This window comes from Ammospiza nelsoni, chromosome 4, assembly GCF_027579445.1.
Source record: "Ammospiza nelsoni isolate bAmmNel1 chromosome 4, bAmmNel1.pri, whole genome shotgun sequence".
Lineage (NCBI taxonomy): Eukaryota > Metazoa > Chordata > Aves > Passeriformes > Passerellidae > Ammospiza > Ammospiza nelsoni.
Window position 1 is genome coordinate 41,528,926 of NC_080636.1, and position 20,153 is coordinate 41,549,078.

Below are 20,153 nucleotides of genomic sequence, written 5' to 3' on the forward strand. Positions count from 1 at the left end.
CGCGCTCCCCCCGCCGCGGCCTCGGCACCGCCCGCCGCCGCCTCCCCGCGCCCGCCCCCGTCTCCTCCGCCCTGCGCGCCCCGGCCGCCGCTCCTGCTCCTCTTCCTCTCCTTCCTCCTCCTCGCCGCCGTCGCCGCCGCTGCCGCTGCCGCTGCCGCCCGGGCCCCGCGGCTCCGTCCCCGCTGCCCGCGGGCCGCCGCCCGCATGTCGTGTGCGCCCGCCCCGCCGCGCCGCCGCCGGCCCCGCCGCCCCGCCGCGCCGCATGCAGGTGAGAGCGGGCGGGAGCGGCCCCGCCGCCATGTCGGGCCCCGCCGGCAGCGGCGCGGCCGGGCCGCGGGTGCGGGGGGTGCGGGCGCAGCCCCCGTCGCGGGGAGATGGCGATCGGCACCGCCGAGCAGCCCCGGAGCCCGCGGCCGCGCTGCCACCGGAGCCGGAGCTGCCCGAGGGGATGCCGCGCTCGCCTCGGAGCCGGGGGGGGCGGCCGTGGGGAGAGCCGTGCTCGTGGGGCCGATTCCCGGCGCGGGGGGACGGATCCCGGCCGTGGGATGAGCCGTGGCCCTGGGGCTAATCCCGGTCGTGGGGTGAAGCCGGGCCCCGGTGTGAACCCTGGCCGTGAGGTGAGCCCCATCGACGGGGCAGATCCCTGTCGTGGGGTGAACCCCGGCCGTGGGGTAAACCCCGGCCATTGGGTGAGCCCCAGCTGTGGGGTAAATTCCGGCCATGGGGTAAATCCCGACCATGGAGTGAGCCCCAGCTGTGGGTGAATCCCAGCCTGGAGGTGAACCTCAGCCCCGGGACTGATCCCAGCCGTGAGGAGACCGGGGCTGGAGGGTGGTGCGTGGCCGTGGGGCGAATCCCGGCCACGGGGCCAAGGCTTGGCCCCAATCCCCGCCACGTGCCGTGATGGCATCTCGGCCTGGCACTGTGGGTGACCCCAGCGTGTTTGGGGTGACGGTGTCTTTGGGGTGAGGGTACTTTAGGGCTTAGGGTGTTTTGGGGAGATGCTGGTCTCGCCACCTTTTCCCCGTGGTCCGCAGCAGTTCCGTGGGAGGAGGAGGGTGACAGGAGTGCAGTAAAACCTGGGCTGCCAGCCCAGGCGTGGTGCTCGCAAATGAAAGCACGCACTTGAGCACTGAGTTTGGTTCCAGTCTGGGGCTCGCTTGTTAAGCTGCAGTGCTCCTGTTCAATGTGGTGGTGGAGGGCTCTGTTGCTCCCAGCCACGCCACATTTTTTCTGACCTTCTGGAAATCTTTAGACCAATGGCTTTTATCGGGCCCTTTTGGAAACTTTGAATAGGCTGAGTATTTATTTTGGGGAGGTACAACTTCTCCTGAGTTACCGTGCTGATAAAGATTTTACACGGCCTTGGTTAAGCAGGGAATTTTTTACAATTAAAATGTGACGCTCACCCACAAAACTCAGAGCTAACCCAGAGGGGCAAACACCCACCCAGGAGTTGTTCATGGTGTGTAGACATGGCTGATAATGAAAATGATGGCAACGTGCTTATTTTTAAAAAGAAAAAAAAAATTAGCACATTATTCCTCTCAACCCAGGGAATTCCTAGAATCATTGTATCATCCCGTATCCCTGTTTGGAGGGCCACAGAGCTCTGGTGAAGGCGGAGCACGGCCTGTCAGGGATTTAATTTCTGTGAAAAACAAGGAAGTGGTCCTGCCACACATCCCTGTCCTGGAGGGCAGCATCCCTGGACACTGCTGTGGTGCCTCCCAGCAGATCCAGGCTGGCAGGACACTGAGTTTTGCTTTGTCCCACAGCCTGTCCTGGACGGAGCCCTGCTCCCTGCCCACCGAGGAAGGTGTTTCCAGCCTGGCTGCAGAATTTGGCTCTGGAGCAGGTGGACAGCGTGCACTGCTGGCACCTCACTGCTCCGTGCTCTGGAACAGTGATCCAGCCTGCAGCATGGGGTCGGCTCACCCAAACACAACTTGTGTTGGAGCTCCAGCCCAGACACCAGATCTCCTGCCGAGGAGACTGGAGGTGACTCCAAAAGCTCCCTTGCAGTGTGCCTGTAGGGTTTCACAGAGCAGTGGAAACTCTGCAGTGCTCTGCTGTCTGCTAAACAAACCCTGCTAAACACTTTCAGTTTTGTTCCCTCCTTACTATTAAAAGCAGGGGCTGCTCTGAGTGCTAAGTACAGCACAATTTAATTTATTCCCTTTTATCTCTTCCTACAGGGGCTCTTTCTCCTTTCATTTGTGCGTTTAACTGAAGGACAAAACTCAGTGTAAGCAGCCCATAGGTGTTCCTGTGCAGAGTTTAGTTTTGTGGCACCCTTGGAGGGCCAGTCCCTAACGTGTCAGGGCTGAGACTCCCCACCAGCAGCCTGCTGGACAGACTCACCCTGGCTGCAGCATGGGGAAGGCAGAACTTTGCAGTGGCTGTGGAGTTTCCCACCCAGCAGGACGAGCTCCTGCCGGCACAGCTCTGTGTGTGCTGTGCTGGAGCATGAGTGCCAGAGCAGTGCCAGCAGCAGCCCAGCTGCAGGAGGAGCACAGTTATCTGCACAAGTGCACTCTCACTGATAGAGCTTGTTTGCCTTGCCTCCAGAGTGCTTCTCCCCAGCCCTGGGAGCAGTGCTCCTTCCATGGATCTGCCTGCCTGGGAAGGAAAGGGGAGAGAAATGGAAGGCTGCTCCAGGTGTATTTACCATCCTCTTCCCATCCAGAACCTGTAGGAGCCCCATCACATTTGCAGTGGGAATTCTCTTGTTGGCTGTTCTCTTTCCATGGGATAAAACTTCCATTCTGTGGGAGCATTTTGTTGTTTCCCATTAGCAGTCGTGGTTTTGACCAAGTTTAGCTTTCACACCAGTCCTGGGAGAACAAAAGCCAGAAAGTGATCCCAAGGTATGTGTGTGGACTCTATTAGGAGAATGAAAAAGCAACAGTGGAGAAAAATTAATTAATTTCCACACTGGGTAAGCCTCTACTTAATTTAAATCTAAACTACTAAGAATTAAAACTTAGAGTTAGGTAGATCACAGCAGCCACTGGCCTTTTTGTTTGAGCCAGTGTGCACAAATGGAGGGATGTGTTTCTTCTTATTAAAACCCTCCCCGAGGTTTTAGGTGGTAAAATTAGCCGTCAGTAACTTGCATAATTTCCAGGCAAACTTTCTTGAATCACCCCCAAAAATTCTGCTTTTATCAGCTCTAATCTGCTGGACACTTTTGGGTTACTTGGGCTTAAAAGGGGAGATAAATCCAAATAAGTGCTTACTTTTTACTTGCTTACTGTTTAGTGGGAAGAGGTTTGGGGAGTGCCAAAAGGGCACTCGAAGCACAGGATTGTAACCTGATTCGCAGACTACTGAGAAAGCAGAAGTAACAGTGGAGCTTAGTTTTTTGGGAGCATAAGATGGCATTTGTGAAAACTTTAAAAAATAAGTTAAAATATGTCTTAGGCATATTTAGATTCAGGAGGATTTGCTGTGGATTTAGTGTTTTAGAGCATTAAATGCTAAGCCTCTTGTAATATTTTTTTTTGTCCAGATTCTGTGGTTCTCTTGGTGGCAAGCTGTAATCAGGGCTTGGGTGCTCGTTACAGTGACAGTGTGGTGTAACCTCACCTTCTGATTAATTCTTTGGGTTTCCCGTGATTTGTCTGTGCAGCTTCTCCATCTCACCTTTAGTGATTTAAAAACAAAAAACAACAGCAAAAAAGGAGGTTTATTTATCAAGATCCCTACGTGGTGACAATGTTTCTGGAATTCTGCTGCTCTCCTTCCCTGTCTTTTGTGCACCTCGGGGCTGTCATCAAACTTCCCACCACAAGACCACCCCAAAAAGTTCAAATTCAAGTAAACTGAAGTGTCTGGCAGGAAAGGGCAAAAAGAACTTGACATGCCCAGGATTTTCTGGTCCCATTTGTGCCTTCAGATCTCAGGGCTGGATGCAGAGAGCGCCATGGAAGGCCTTTAGCTGAACTTGCTGACTGGCATTGCTGGCAGCTCAGTAAATTCACAAAAGGGCTACGTGACACCCACCTCCAATGGCAAGGTGCTGAGCCTGACTGGGGGGCTGCTGTGTGGGACAAAATTCCTCTCTCCAAGTTGAAAACGAGAGAAAAAAAAAAAAAAAAATTCACACTCTGCCCAAAACAACAACCAAACTGAAGTTACTCTGAGTAAAAGGGAGCACTGGAAGAAAATCTTCCTAGAATCCTGTTTAGGAGAACAATTTTTGCAGTCTCTTGGACATCTCCTTACAGAGATGTAGCTTTTGGAGTGTTCAGCCACCACCAGGAAGCAACTGGGCAGGTGGTCATGGCAAACAGAATTAAAGACAGGCAGAAATGCTCTGTGTGCTGTCCTACAGGGAGCACATTTTATCCCTTGGAGGGGCAGATGTTCAACCAGCACTTAGAAAAATGCTCCAGGACCAACAAAAAGCAGCTCCGAGCAATTGTAGCTCCAAGTCAGGTGCAGTCAGCCAGCACAGGGGTTTTGGGAGCTGCACCCACACCAGGGGAGGGAAGAGAAGCCCAGTGAGCTGTTGGGAGTAATTGACCTGCAGTTTGTAGGTGTTGTGTGCTCACCCCTGCTCTGGCATTTCCTGAGGGCAGTCATTAGTGCTGTTTGGGACTGCACAGCACCGTTTATGCTCAGCATTCACCTGGGTGGGATGTGCTGTCTTCCCCATTCTGCTTGCCTGGCTGGGGAGGAGCTTGGTGGTTTTTCTGAGAAAGACAGAAAAATTGTGAATAAAAGGGCTGTGAGACTCCAAATGCAGATTTGCAGGATATGAAGGCTGGGGTGTAAATGCATGTTCTAAATTAAAATTTTCCCTTCAGCAGGAGTTTGGTTTTGGGTTCCCCCCACTTGCAGCTGGAGGGTTGGGAAATTTCAGACATGAAGAGACAAATCCTTCAGAACACCCTGCCACCATCCCTGTTGATTTGAATCTGGATTATTCCTTACACCCTAAACAAAGCATAAAGGGAAACCTCTTGTGCCCCCAGCCAGGAGCAGCAGGAATTTTTATGGAGGCAGCTCTCATCCCGTGGGCCTTTCCCCTTGCCAGGTTCTGCACCCACCTGTGCTCTGCAGAGGCTGTGTTGGGAACAGGAATGCAAAGCAAAGCTCCTTCATCCTGGCCCTTCCACAATCAGCTCTCCAGGCCAACAGCTCCCCACACTGCTGCTTCCAATGGCCTGGAAGGGAAGGCCCAATTAAACATTTTACATGATTTTTTAAAGGCAGAAAAAGTTCCTGGGCTGAGGCAGCATGTCAGGCTGCAGGAGAGGGAGGAATATTTAGCCTTGTGTTGCTGCAGAGGCAGCCTCCTCCTTGCTCTGGTGTCAAACACATTTTTTTAAGTTCATCAGATTCCAGGACTACAAAAGAAAGTACAAAACCCATAAGCTTTTGGTCAAGCTGTTAATAATAATCAGGATTTGTGGCTGGTGTTCAAGTTTGCTGTTTACCCTTTAGGGCAGCTGAATGAATTGCTTGGGTGGTTTTCCCCTCGCTTTTCAGGAATGCTTCCATCTGAGTGAACATCTTTGTGCCTTCTAATCACAAATTAGTTTTGCTTTCTTTTTTTTTTTTTTTCCTTCCTAAGAAATCAATCTAAAGGCCCTTTCAAAAGGCTCTGGATTTAAGGACCATCTAAAGAGAGGGCTGAAGCCTTCCTTCTGCAGATTTGTAGCTCTTTTTTCTCCATAGGATGCTCACAGGAAAACTGAGGAAGGGGGAAAGCAGGGAGCATACTTTGTGTGCTTTGCTGGATATCCCCATCCTGTGTGAGATCACAAGGGGTGTGTATGAGACCAAAAAAAAGTTCTTTATCCTGAGTCAGCCTTGACATGTGGAGAATATCCTTTGCTCTTCCTGCTTCCCCTATAGCTCAAAATTCAATTTCTGCTTCTTGTGTTGCATTATTTTACAACTGGCCCTGGCAGTGGGAAGGATCTAGCACAGGATGAACGGCTGCCCAGGCAAAAATTCCCACATGTGAACGCCTTTCCTTGAATCCCTTTTTGTTCTGGAAGGTTAAGAAAGCAAAAGGAAAGCAGGGCCAGATGACTTCTCACATACCAGAACATTGCCAGGTGCCAGGAAGAGCTGGGCTTGCCTTTTTTTTTCCCCCATCCAAGTCATATCTTGCCACTGGGAGCAGGTCAGTCTCCAGGGACATGTTTGTACCTGTGCAAGGAGCCTCTTCCTCTTCCTCCTCAGTCTGGAGCAAAAGACAGGGAAGCAGTGGAGTGCACCAGAGGAACTAGGAATGTTTGGAGTGCATGAGAGAAGCACATCTGTGGAGTATTTTGAGACCTGTGGACAGACCAGGAGGTTTGAGTCTAGGTGTTTTTCTGCAAGGTGTTTTTCTGCCTGCTCTAGGAACCCCCAGGTACTTCCTGTGCAGGTAAAGGGGGAATAATTCAGTTTTAAGTCATTGGCCATTTATTTCATGGCAGCTGCAGGTCTGAACAAAACAGCCCTGGACATGGGGAGATGAGTATAACTCACAAGTATTTTCTGCTTGGCAAATTACCTGCTTGAAAACCTCAGGCTGTCAACAAGGCTCCAGCATTCCTGACTCCTTACCTACCCACTGTGTCTGTGCTCTTCCTTTACTCTCCACTTCTGGACAGCAGGGGAGGTAGCACCAGGCCTTGGACTGCATTTGTCTTCTTCAGCTTCCTTTCAGAGAGCTCTGTAATTAACCTCTCACCTGCATGTTCAGAAATACCAGAAAACCAACCTGCTTGAAAAGCTGCAGCGAAACTTGCCAAAGGTATTCCCTGGCTTTGGGTGAAATCCCTGCACATGGCTGCACAGAGGAGCCCACACAAGCTGAGGAGAGGTTACCCAGGGAAGCTGTGCCTGCCCCTGCATCCCTGGCAGTGCCCAGGGCCAGGCTGGACAGGGCTTGGAGCAGCCTGGGACACTGGAAGGTGTCCCTGCCCACAGCAGAGGTGGAACTGGATGGGCTTAAAGGTCCCTTCCAACCCAAACCAGTGTGGGATTCTGGTTGGAAGTTTAAGTAAGTTGGAAATGCTCATGGGAAAGACTGGGATAATCAGGTACAGAAGCAGCTGAACTATCTTTCAATATTCAAATAGTATGCTTTGCTCAGGCTATTAGGCAAACTTTTTTTAAAAATGTAAAGTACATTTAAACACACCCTCTGGAGAAGAGGGTTTACTCCTATAAACTGGGGGGGTTTAACAGATCCCTTCTCTCTTCTCTGAGCATACAAGCCCAGCTACTCTGAGCACTGTAGAGCATCCTGGGCCCTGTTCAGACTGAAAAGGCTCATTTATTGTGCCAGTGATTGCAAAATATTTCCACTATCAGTGTGTGCTTTTTCCTTTGGCTTTTTTTTTCCCCTTTTTCTCCTCCTTCCTTTTAAAACCTTGAGCTTTGACTCATCCAAACTTACCTGTGGTTGAACAAGGCAAGCCTTGTAACCCTAAAGCTGTTTGAATTGAGTTTTTCAGTGGCACATTTTCTTTGGATTGTTGAGGGAGAGTAACTGAACTGTTGCTGGGCTTTGCTTATTTTGTGGAAGTGCTGGCAGTCTCCCACTGAAAAGAGAAGATGACACCTTGGCCATGGAAATAATCTCATTTCTTTTCTCCTAGCACAAACTTTGCTTTGAAGGATGAAAGGGTATTGATGGTTCCAGCTGTATCTTAAGCTTGGTTCATTGAGAAGACCTCAGTGTGCATGGATTCATAATTCCTGTGGAGTTTTGCTCAAGAGCCAGGTCAATAGCTGACTCCTCTCCAGGTATTGATCTTGAGGAGCTGAGTGAGGCACAGTGCCTGAGCAGGCTCTGTGTGTCATTTCTGAGTGACTGACTGCACGGGTGTCAGATCAGCCTTGTCAGTAGAGCAGCCCTTCCCCTCCTGGCCCAGAGGGACACTGGCACACCAGGCACTCCCAGCTCACAGCACTCGTGCTCTTTGGGGTTTTCTGTCTCCCCAGTCCCAGGAAAACCTCCTGCTTTGAGCTGCAGCCATCCTTGGCTGCTTCTCTGCCATGCCCACAGCCCAGGACGGTGTTTTGTCTTGATCCAGCACTGGCTTCTTCATTCCCCAGACTCCTGGTGACTTCAGCTCCTAATCCTTTAAGCCACTCTGTCCTGGATCGCATTAGAAGCCCAGCACTCCCCAGGGGATGGAGCAGCATTGCAAATGGGTCATTTCTCTGAAACAGTGCAAGATAGTTGTGTAAATAAACAAGCACACTGCTTAAAGCAGCCCTTTGGGGGCTTCTGATGACATTTATTTACAGGCTGGCTGCCGGGAACACTTCTTGCCCTACAGTGGCCCCTTGCATGCATTTTTGGTAAGCAGAGCCTTATTTTGGGGAGCAGCCTGCCCTGTGCTTGCTCCAAGAGCTGCTCTGGAAGCACCAAGTGTAAAATGCACCTGCAGACCTGGTGTGGGTTCCAGGAGTTGTCATGCACACCCTGAGAGGTAACAGGCTGCTCCCAGCAGGGAGGAACTGTTCCTTTGGAGGGAGGACTGACTCTTAACCAAGCACAACAATAAAAAGCAGCTGTGTAATGCTGTGGAGGATTTCCATGCAGTAAATAGTTCAGCTGGTCCTGTAAGTGGGGGTGTGACATGGAGGAAGAGGAAGGGTGGAAACCTGGATGTGCTTGTGTTACCTGTGATTTAAGAAAAGCCTGCTTCGTTTAGAGGAGATGAGGGGAATAACTGGTGGGTGTATGTCAGTGGGAGAATTAGCATTTCCATCAAGTGAGTGCCAGTTGGCTCTGGAATTAATCAAATACAGCTCCTTCCCTCCCTTCCCACCCCTCCCCTTGGCTTTTGCTGTTTGCTTCTATGACTTGTCTGTGCTTCTCTGGGCTCAGAGAGATAACCTGGAGCCCCCTGGGACCCCAGCACCACTAAATTTACAGCTGGAGGTTTCTGCTTACCTCTTGCCTTTCCCTAGTCTCAACTTGAATTTCCTTGTGCTCTGTGTCACACTTCCCTCAGGGATTCTTTCAAATCTCCTCAAACATGTTTTTTTAATTGTTTGGGTTTTTACAATTAAAAAAAAACATGATGAGGCATTTACATTTGATTCCCTGCTAATCTCTATCCCCAGTCAGGGTACTTGGAGTAAGAAGCTGGAAAGACACAGTACCTGGGAGGGCAGACTCAGGGTGCTCCTTGAATTCCTGGCAGAGGCAGTGTACACAGAGGTGGTTGGACACAGTCCTACAGGAAAGCACCATGACAAAAGCTCAGATCCACGCCAAAGACCATGAGAATTCCCCATTCTCCAATATTTTCTTGCTGATTTATACCCACTAGATGCTGTATATAGGGATATAGCAAATAGTTTACCTTAAGCTGACACATCTGTACATACTGCAGTATTGGCAGGTCTCTTTGAATGCCCTTCCCATACCCCTGAACAATCACCTGGTTTTCCTGCCCCACAGAGGAGGAAATCCAGTTTTTGTGTTTGTGGTATTGGCTGTGCTTCTCTTCTCCTCGGGGAGGCCAAAATGGGGAGACTTTGTCCCATTCCCCTAAAAGCAGAGCAGTGCAGACGAGCAGCCTGTGCAGCCACTCAGGCCTGATTCCCAAGCAGAGGAATGGCCATGGGGATGAAGAGATCCAAAGGGTGCTGTTCCCAGCTCCCAGCCTTGGACAACGTGTGTGCACACACGTGCACGCCCTGCCAGCCACAGCGTGGCTCATTGCTGGGAGGGATCAGCAGATGGGAGGGCATGGACACTCAGCTGTGCTCACAGGAAGGAAGAGCCACTCAGGCCTGCCTGCTGGATTGCTTCCAACATGCTTTGGCAGCTTGACTCACCCATGTACAGAGGCTGGGGGGAAAAGGAAAGAGTCACAAGGAATGTCACTGGGCTGCAGGCGAGGGTGGAGCTGTGCCCAACATCCATGAACACAGGGCTGCAGCAGGAGGCAGGCACAGCTCTTCTCCACTTGCCTCCTCTCTGAGGCACTGAGGTATCAAACAACTTGAACAAAACACTTTATGGGCACTGTCATTTAACCAGTGCATCTTCTGCACCCTTTGGGGAAGGGACTGTGTGTCTGAAACCCAGACACACAGTTGTTTGCTGCCCAAAAAACATTTCTTCATATTAAAGCCTCTGCTGCAGCCCAGTAACTCAGCCTTTGCTTTCTGACACTCCTCACACCTTCAGTAGTGTTCCAGTACTCATTTCTTTTCTCCAGGCTTTAAATGATAGTCATTTGCATGCCTCATACATACATACAAAAACAGCCCAGCAAATAAAACAGCATAAAAGCCCAAAAGTCCAAGGAAAAGGCAGGCACAGACTTACTGGTGGGAACACAGTACCTGCCCCTGGCCCTTTTTATATCCACCTCAGAGAGCAGCTTAGGCTCACCCAGGACCACATTTAGAGTTGCAGCTGAAGAATCCTGCTCTGCCAGTCCCCTCTGGGTTTTTTTGGACCCACAGAATTCCATTAGGAACCCCCAGAGTTTATAAATATTGTTCTTACTAATGCGCTGATGTCCTCCTCTCTGGGTTTTCTGTAATTTACACAAAATGAGGAAGAGATTCTGTGTTTAATTTACACAAAATCAGGGCTGGATCTGTAGCAGAGAGCAAGTTTTAGTAGCTTCAGAAGTTTTCCAAGGGGAGCCTTTAGGAGAAAGGCCTGCCAAAATTTGCACTGATGCACATTGGATTTTGGAGTTAACATATCCAGGGAACTCAGTGCAGCTCCCTGAAGACTGAGCAAAACCAGGTTGGGATTTCTGGATATTATTTTAGTTTCAGGACAGGTAGAGTGGGAGATAGGAATGGCAGGAGTTGGGCAGAATCCATTTTTTGCCTAAGAACAAAATTACACATGGTGACTTTGAAGTCTTGCTCAATGTTGCTGTGATGCAGGAGGAGAAAAAAAGCGCATTTGATTTAGGTTTGTTTTCCCCTTTCTGTAACTGTGGCAATGACACTGCTGCCTGTTTGACTCACCACGATTTCAAAGCAATATTCAAGTGACTAATAGCTGAAAAATGTGATGTCCTTTGCCTCCCAGCTCAGGGCTCACTCCTCTGCAGGCCCCTGATGGCCACACATGGCTCTGCAATGGCATTTCAACATCATTTCTATGGGTGCCCTGCCAGGGAGCACTCCTGGAGCTCTCAGATGGTCTCAGGGGCTCAGTGGGCATCTCTGGGCTGCTGTGGATGGGCAGGGGGTGGCTCAGGTGGTCTCAGCACCGTGGTTTTAAGGACTTCATCACAGAGCACTCACCCAAATCCTGGGTTTGGACAGCGAAGTTCTCTGTGTCTTGGGTCCAGGTGCCGTAGAGGTACAGATCAGTTTGAGATCTGACAGATGCAGCAGCAAGGGCAGGTGGAATGGGGCTCTTGTGGCTGTGAGGAGTCTGTCTGAGTGCTCCCCACTTTCACACCAGCACTTGAAGAGCGAAGATAAATCCAGCAAAATGCAAAGCACCAGAGATTTGGCACTCCCAAAGCGCAGCCTGCTTGTGCTGGGGGGGAAAGGCTGTTGTGATTTTGGGGTTCTGGAGCAAAGATGGAAGGATTCCAGGTGTAATCCCTTGTCCTTAAGTAACTGGTTCCCTTCATGGCCCCATGCCAGGCAGTGTGAGCACAGAATCCTCTTATCCCATAGCTCTGCTGGCCGTGTGACCTCGCCTGGACATCACAGGGGGCTATAAATAGATGTGGGGCTCACATGTGCCCCTGCAGTTCCCTTGGGCCCTGGTCAGGGAAGGAAGCAGCAGCCCTGTGAGTGAGAGCCTTGGCAGGGGACAGCCCTGCCAGCTCCTGCCCCGTGCCAGAATGCTGGTCTGGCTGTCAGCATCAGCTGGAAAACACTGCAGGACTTGACCCTCAGAGAGGGAAAGTGGCATCTTGGGCTAGCTGGACTTGCTGAACAGAACCCTCAGCTTGTTACCTGAGATTCAAGTTGGAGCTGTTTGAAGAACTTCCCAGCTACTGCAGCTGGCTGGAGGAGAGTCTGTATGAGGGAAGAGCTGCATCCTCTGGAGCAGCTGCTTTGGAATTGTACGAAATCAAGGCTCGTGCATTTTGTGTGTCTGGGGAGGAGAAGATCAGCCAGCAGCAAACTGGTGTTTTTAAATCACACACAGAGTCCTGCCCAGCACAACAGCCTAGGGAGGCATGGAATAAAACCTCTCCCTGTGTCCCCTGGCAAGTGGATGGTTCTTGAATGGGACATCAGAGCTGACAGTCAGGACAGCTGGATGAATTTGGCGTGCACAGGCTCTTCCTTAGGCTTCTGATATTCACATTTTGCACTGGGCTGGAGCCCTTTGTGCCCCAGAACAGCTAAATGGGAGCTTTACCTGAGCTCTTTTTGTGGCTCCTGGGCTATTAGGAATACAAAGGTCTTCACTGATGCCGAGGATGAAAAAGACAGAACACAAAAGCTGGATAGTTAGTGGGAAAATGGAGCTAATTCCCCCTCAGACTGCAATTCTGAGCCATGAACTGGATGGAGTGCAGTGCAGTGGAGAAGTGGGACTTTGTAAGCTGAAGTTAAGAGCCTTCCCTTCAATCCTTGGTTCCCTATGGAAGCTACAGGAGGGAGCAATCCAGGAACAGCAGAATGTTTCTGATCTTGTCTGCAGGCTCTGCACACAGCAAAAAACTCTGTGGGTTATGGGGGATAAACTGGGAAACCCAGCAGGTGACTGCAGAAACCCCAACTTCCTAGGATGAAATGCTCTTCTCCATCCTGGGATTCTGCCCAGGTGTGAGCCCTGCTTGGCAGCCCCACAGTTGTTGTGCATAAACTCTGGTATTTACCATTGCCATTGGTAAACTGCTATAAACTCTGGTATTGTGCATAAACCCTGTGGTGTTGCAGGGTATCCTGGGAAAGGTCAGCTCCTGGCAGGACAGAAAGGAAGGAATGCTGTGCAGTAACAGTTGTGATGGTGTTTCAGACTAACAGGGATGCCAAAGGAAAAATATGATCCTCCAGATCCTCGCAGAATTTACACCATCATGTCGGCGGAAGAGGTGGCCAACGGGAAGAAGTCGCACTGGGCTGAACTAGAGATCTCGGGTGAGTTGGTTGGGGTTTAAATTCCCAGAGCTGGTGCCCCAGGCCACTCCAGATCCAGAGGGGGTCCAGACTGAAGAGGTTTAAGCTCCTTGCTTTGCTCTTGCAGGGAGAGTGCGGAGCTTAAGCACATCGCTGTGGTCGCTGACACACCTGACTGCTCTGCACCTCAATGACAACAACCTTACTCGCATTCCACCTGATATTGCCAAGCTTCACAATCTGGTTTACCTGGATCTGTCATCCAACAAACTCAGAAGTTTACCAGCAGAACTAGGAAACATGGTGTCTCTCAGGTGAGGGGAATTATTCTGGTTAACTTTCCAACAAATCTCTGGCGTGGGATTGGGACCGAGAGTTTCAGTTTTTTTCCTGTGCCTGTTATTTCAAATAATCCTGAAAAACTCCAGGCTGGTGCAGAGCTTTGGTTCTAATAATTACTTTTGGGTTCACTGATTGTTGATATATCACTGTTTCCATCCCTGGTTTCATCTTGGGCTTTGTGGCCTTTTCCCCCCTAATGAATCTATTTCAGTCCTGCTCTGACATGGGAAGATTGGCATATCTTTCCATAATAAAATTCAGGGTGAAAACTGTTCTCTTTGAGGATGAGCAGTGTACAGCACCTTAGGAGTTTGTTCTGCAGTAATCCTCACCCAGAGTGTTTTTGCATTTGCTGCAGGGAATTGCTTTTAAATAACAATCTGTTACGGGTTTTGCCTTATGAACTTGGACGGCTCTTCCAGCTGCAAACCCTGGGTTTGAAAGGTGAGCTCTTCCCAATTCTATATTCCTACGAGTTCTCGGGAATCCTGAGGGGGGCTGGCCTCAAAACCTTCCTCTGTTACCTCAGGGTTTTCTTACAGGTTATTTTAAGCATTAAGTTGGTAGCAAAAATGACCAGGCAGTTGGGGGAACAATGCTTCTCTTTCTTAGTGCTGCTAAACTTCCTTAGGAGCTCATTTCAAATCTGCAGTCAGGGAAATAAACCCTTTAACCTGCTGGGTTAATTTGTCTGTTCTCATTCTGGGAAATTTTCTTTGGGTGGAAAGCCTCAAGAAAGGCAGGCAGCTGATCCCCCTGCTGTTGTTTTGTGCTGTTGACAGGCAATCCTTTATCCCAAGATATTCTCAGCCTCTACCAGGATCCAGACGGAACCCGAAAGCTACTGAACTACATGCTTGACAATCTAGCAGGTACAGCCCCAGGGATCTGGTGCAAAAAGGCTTTAAAAGTAGCATTTGCTGTTAAAACAAGACTCTGAACCACTGCAGGGAGAGTATTCCTTCCCTGCCACAGTGTTTTCGTCTGGTGGCTCCAGTCATATCCCAAAACACACCCTCAGCCCCAGTGGAAGAGGCTGATTGTACTGTCTAAGGGTCTCCTGTGTAACAGCCAAATGTTCTCTCTGTTCTGTTTGAAACCCTTCAATTACCAGCCAAGGGCAAAGTCTGCCTTGCTGAAGCCATTTTGGTTCTCCCCACCAGAAATAATCATTTGAATGCGAGCCGAAGGTCAAATTTAGCTCAAGAAACACGGAAGCCATTAAGAACATCCAGTACCTGACCTGAGTCCTGCTTTGTGGTTCTGTAACTGAGCCTTCTGCTTTGCCACTCAATGTCTCCCAGGTTCAGGCACTGCAGGAACGATGGATGCAGGGCAAGGTTCTTGGAGAAGGGATGGCTGAACCATGCCAGGGTTTACCCTCCTTCTTCAGCAGATTATTCAATGTTTCAGTATTCACTTATTTTGGTTGTGCTTCTAAATCTGAGAAGAAGAGACAGAAATAGTCACCAATCTTACAAATGACATTTTTTCTCTTACTAGAGCTACTCATTTAAATGATTTTTGCCCCCCCTGAAGACTCGGGGAGTTGGGGATGCAAAACACATTATTGTTCAGTCATCACTTTGACTTGGGAACTGTAACTTACAAATAGAAACTCTGAATTAATCATTGGTTTAATTTTTTTGCAGTTCACCCAGAGCAGCTGCCTCCAAGGCCATGGATTACTTTAAAAGAACGAGACCAAATTCTGCCCTCAGGTAAATCTGTGTTCACAAGGTGACACACTGGGAAACTTACCTTGGACTTCATTTTCCTGGATCAGAGTGAAAACAGCAATTTGTTCATTTGTACTAGAAAAATTACCATATGGCTGTGCTGTAAATACCATTTTTGCCATTTGAATGGGATGCTGGGCATTTCTTTTCCACGCTGGGCTTTGTCACTCTTGTCCAAGCCAAAGAGACAATCTCCAGAGGCTGACAACCTTTCCTTTTCTCTCTCTCTTTGCAGCTTCATTTACAGTCATGTGTTACAATGTGTTGTGTGATAAGTACGCCACCCGGCAGCTCTATGGCTACTGCCCGTCCTGGGCACTCAATTGGGAGTACAGGAAAAAGGGAATCATGGAAGAAATCGTCAACTGTGATGCAGACATCATCAGTCTTCAGGTAGTAAAACATAACTACATTTTCCATCAGAAACAGCAAACCTGAACCTCCAGCTTTAGGATTAAATGTTCCCTTGGGAGCACCATAGTCACCTGCTCGATAGCAAATTCCAGGTCTTCCCAATGCAAGCTGTATATCCATATTCCAGTGTCAAACACACCAGGTGTGGTCTGCTGCTATCCAAAATACACCTCTCACTTTGCCTGTGGGAGGGATTCCAGGGAATGCAGGAATGTACATCCATTCCCAGCAGGCCATTGGTCTAGGAAGGGACATGGATTGTGCAGCTTTTCTGCCTGCAAGCCTGGGCAGGCACAAGGAAGGGTTTCCTTCACTTCTTTAGCCTGAGGTGTTTGTGTACAATTGCAGGAAGTGGAAACGGAGCAATACTTCACCCTTTTCCTGCCAGCCCTGAAAGAACGGGGATATGACGGATTCTTTTCTCCAAAGTCACGTGCCAAAATCATGTCGGAGCAGGAGAAAAAGCATGTGGATGGCTGCGCCATATTCTTCAAAACAGAAAAGTAAGGGGCAGCAGCAGCTTCCAAAATTTACACTTAAACCTCAGAACAGCTCCCAGTCTTTAGGATGGAAGCTTCCCAAAGCCTGAGAGTGAAAACTCTCGGAGTTTTCACTGCAAAAGAAGAACGCAGCTCTCAGGTTGTGCCCAGTTTGGTTTGGAAGAGGGGGAGCCTGTGAGAACAGACAGGGATGTTTTTCAGATGGGGACATTGCCACAGGGGCTGTGTCACAGCTGCTCACTGTGTTTCTCCCCTCCTTGCCCAGGTTCACTCTGGTGCAGAAGCACACGGTGGAGTTCAACCAGGTGGCCATGGCCAACTCGGAGGGCTCAGAAGCCATGTTGAACAGAGTGATGACCAAGGACAACATCGGGGTCGCCGTGGTGCTGGAGGTGCACAAGGAATTATTTGGAGCAAGTGAGTATGACTGTGGTGTCCTCACTGCTACTTAGTTCCAGGGACAGGCATGAGTTATTCCTAGGTAATCCACGCTGTTCCGAATGGTAGTGCAGCCAAACCCAGCCCATGGTGGCTCAGACAGGCAGAGATGACATGGTCTGGCTGTGCTCACAGCCCAGCATTTGTTTTTCTCCTTTCAGGTTTCTATCCCTGCTTACTTACTCTGTTACTTTCTGCTTGAGCAGCTCAGCTTTCCCAAGGTCAATGTGTTTACACACATTTGCTCTTACCAGTAGTTGGCAACAATGTTCAACTTCTATTTTCAACTCTCTTTTCCTCCCCTGGATTGACTCCTTCCACCCTCCCCCAGTGATTAGATGTCAGTGCTAATGTACTGATGTGGAAGGAGGAGATTATCAGGTATCTTTTCCTGCCTCTTGATTGACTGTTACATTTTCATTAAGTTTGATGAGATGCAGCAGACAATTCCAACACAGGTAGCTGCTGTGTCCCCATGGCTCTGTCACCCTCCTCTGTCTCCATGGCTGGGGTTTTCATGGCTTCAGAGGAGGCTGGAAGGAGCTCCCTGGGCTGTTTACAGGCATTTCAGCAGGTTTAAGCAATGAAAACACACCCATCTGCTGCTGTGTCTGAGCTCTGAGGAGCTACACCCCGAGTATGCACAAGGAGGAACACAGAACCTCTCACTGCTAACATTGTTTGTCCAGGTATGAAATCGCTTCACGTGGACAAGCAGCTGCTCATTGTGGCCAATGCCCACATGCACTGGGACCCCGAGTACTCAGATGTGAAACTCATCCAGACCATGATGTTTGTCTCAGAACTGAAAAACATCCTGGAGAAAGCCTCGAGCAGGCCCAGTAGCCCAACAGCAGATCCCAACTCTATCCCCCTGGTGCTGTGTGCAGATCTCAACTCACTGCCTGACTCAGGTAAGGCTGGCTTTTAGGCCTGACTTTTAACTTACCTTCTTAGAACGTTCAGGTCCGCTTTCTCTTCTGAAGGTGAGGGGGTTGTTTGCACTGCCCAGGGAAGGCATGTATGAAAGCTTTCCTAGGAACTGCTGCCTTTGGAAATCTGGCTGAAGAGACTGTGAGTCCTCCGGCTGAGTTGCCTGCTTTTCATGCTCAGCTAGACACTCCAGGAGAGCTGGCTGCACCTGCAGAAGTGTAGAAAGGCACAATTAGATCTTAAATAAATCATTACATAAACACCCATGCCTGAAGCAGCAATTAGTAGGAAAGAAGTGAGTTCCTGATGAAGACTTTCCAATGAGGGGGGTTTGGGTTGCTTTGCTAACTCTGAACTCATGGTGCCTTGGTGGCCTTCTGGTTTTTAATATCCCAAAGCTGGCTTTCAAAGCAGCTCCCTAAACCCTTCCCCTTGCCCACAGGTGTAGTGGAATACCTGAGCAATGGCATCGTAGCTGACAACCACAAGGACTTCAAGGAGCTGCGTTACAACGAGTGTCTGATGAACTTCAGCGGCAACGGCAAGAACGGAGCCTCGGAGGGCAGGATCACGCACGGCTTCCAGCTCAAGAGCGCCTACGAGAACAACCTGATGCCTTACACCAATTACACTTTCGACTTCAAAGTAAGCCCCGCTCCCGCTCGGCTCCCTGACCTCGGCTGCCCCGGGGTTAGCGAGGGCGGGCCCTGCCCTCACCATGCTCCCTCCCTCTCTCCGCAGGGTGTGATTGACTACATTTTCTACTCCAACACTCACATGAACGTGCTGGGAGTGCTGGGCCCTTTGGACCCTCAGTGGCTGGTGGACAACAACATCACGGGGTGCCCGCACCCGCACATCCCCTCGGACCACTTCTCGCTGCTGACGCAGCTGGAGCTGCAGCCGCCGCTGCTGCCGCTGGTGAACGGCGTGCACCTGCCCTCCCGCAGGTAGTGAGTGCAGCTCCCGCCCGCCCCACGGACCTGTACACTTGTAAATCCCTCTAGATAGGAGTGAAGTATGGCCAACCTTCAGCTGCTTCTTCGAGCTCCTTTCCTTATGTGTTTGAGAAGAGATTTTTGCACATTTTGGTGCACGTCGGTATCATTTGGCACTAGGGCTGGAACCAAAGTATTATTCCCCAAAGTATTATTTCCCTGTTTTTAATTTAATTTTTGTTTGTGTTTTGGTTTTTTTTTTTATTTTACTTTAAACTGGCTTTTTCTTTTCAGTAGGAAGCTGCACTTCTAAATGGACAAAAGAGATGTAAAAAACTTGCATTTAACATATTTCAAGGTAATGCTTTTTTCCAGAATGTGGCAAATTGAGCCAACCTTTTAGGAGAAAGAAAAACAAAACTAGAGATGCTTGTATTGTAGGAAGAATGTTAGAAATACTGTTTGTTCAAATCCAAAATGGAGACTCAACTCTGCATTCAACATAAATTTTGCACATTATCAAAGCACTTAATTACCTGACTATAAACGATTGGCAGCATGGCCCTGCCCCTCATCTCAGTACTATCAGAAAACCAAAGATAGCCAAGTATCTGTGATCAAATTCAAGCTCTAAATCCTCCTGGTTCCAATTTGTTTGGGAGCTGTTGTCAGTCAGGGCTGAAGTAAAAACCTGCTGGTTCCTTCCCAAATGTTAATGCTCTTTGGATGTGTTAGAAATCCTTGTTTTCTTTCCTTTTAATGCTCTGGGTGGCCAGTTCAAAACCTTGTGCCTCAAGAGGCATTAAACACGATGCAATTTTCTGGAGAAAAAAAAAAAACAAACAAAAAAAAAACCAAGTTGTTTGGCTGCTTAATGTTTAAAAGAAAGGCAAGTGATAGGAAAAGGTCGTGTCTGTGTTTTTAAGTTTTTCTTTATTCTGCTTTTTTGCTGCTATAAGATTTTCTTGAATTTCTATTTGAAACTTTTCATGCACTTTACTGTTTCTAGTCTCCAAATGTGATATTTTTAATAAATGAAAAGCATTTTCCATGATGTGAATGAAATTTTTAAGCAGATTGATAAGCCTATATTTATGTCTCATTCATATACTTCAAAAAAAGTCCGATTTGAATTGTGAAATTAGTTTTAAATACAAAAGAGCCATCTTCTGTCTTGCAAAACTGCCAAGTCAGGCTGCTCCTCTTTAATTAAACATTCCTTTGTCATTTTATACACAGGAAATTTTCCATAGGGGGAAAAAAATCAATTTGACTTAGAGGAGAAACTATTCCCTGACTCTGACTAGGGGCCAGGGAGGGGGTGGAGTAGGCCAGAAGGCAAAAATGGGTTCAGCAAAGTGACAACTCCCTTGGAAAAGTGCCTAAAAAATGGGGGTGTCATCTATGGCCTGGGATCAATTGGAAGCAATGGGGGAAAGTCCTGCATAGCACTTGCTTTGTGCAAAACCAAAAACAAACAAAACAAACAAACAAACAAAAAACCAAAACCAAAAAAAAAAAAAAAAGGGGGAAAAAAATCCCTTTCCAGAGATGGATTTTCCTCTGGGTGCAGGTATCTCTGTTGGAATATACCTCAGCATTCCCTACCTGGCCATAGCACATGGATTGGAGAGCACTGGAAAGTAGAATAGCATGAAAAACTTAATTCTGTGGACATTACCTTTCTGTATTCAGCTGCTGTATGTTTTTTGGGGAGGGGGGGATGCTCTGCTCCCCCTGTTCCTCCAGGCACAGTGGTCCCAGCGTGAGCAGTGTTTCCTAACCATACTTCACTCCCAGTATTTTTGGAGCTG

At 48.9% G+C, this 20,153-nt stretch overlaps 1 protein-coding gene across 1 annotated transcript; it reads left to right on the forward strand.

The window, feature by feature from the left end:
* Positions 1 to 178: 178 nt before the first annotated feature.
* On the forward strand, positions 179 to 19,393 carry CNOT6L (CCR4-NOT transcription complex subunit 6 like). Its single transcript, XM_059470052.1, has 12 exons — positions 179 to 268; positions 12,935 to 13,056; positions 13,163 to 13,349; positions 13,736 to 13,821; positions 14,160 to 14,249; positions 15,030 to 15,098; positions 15,352 to 15,509; positions 15,879 to 16,033; positions 16,296 to 16,447; positions 17,158 to 17,382; positions 17,844 to 18,046; positions 18,143 to 19,393. The coding sequence occupies exons 2-12, from the start codon at positions 12,945 to 12,947 to the stop codon at positions 18,353 to 18,355; spliced, it is 1,650 nt and encodes a 549-aa protein (XP_059326035.1). The 5' UTR covers positions 179 to 268; positions 12,935 to 12,944; the 3' UTR covers positions 18,356 to 19,393.
* The last annotated feature ends 760 nt before the right edge of the window (positions 19,394 to 20,153 follow it).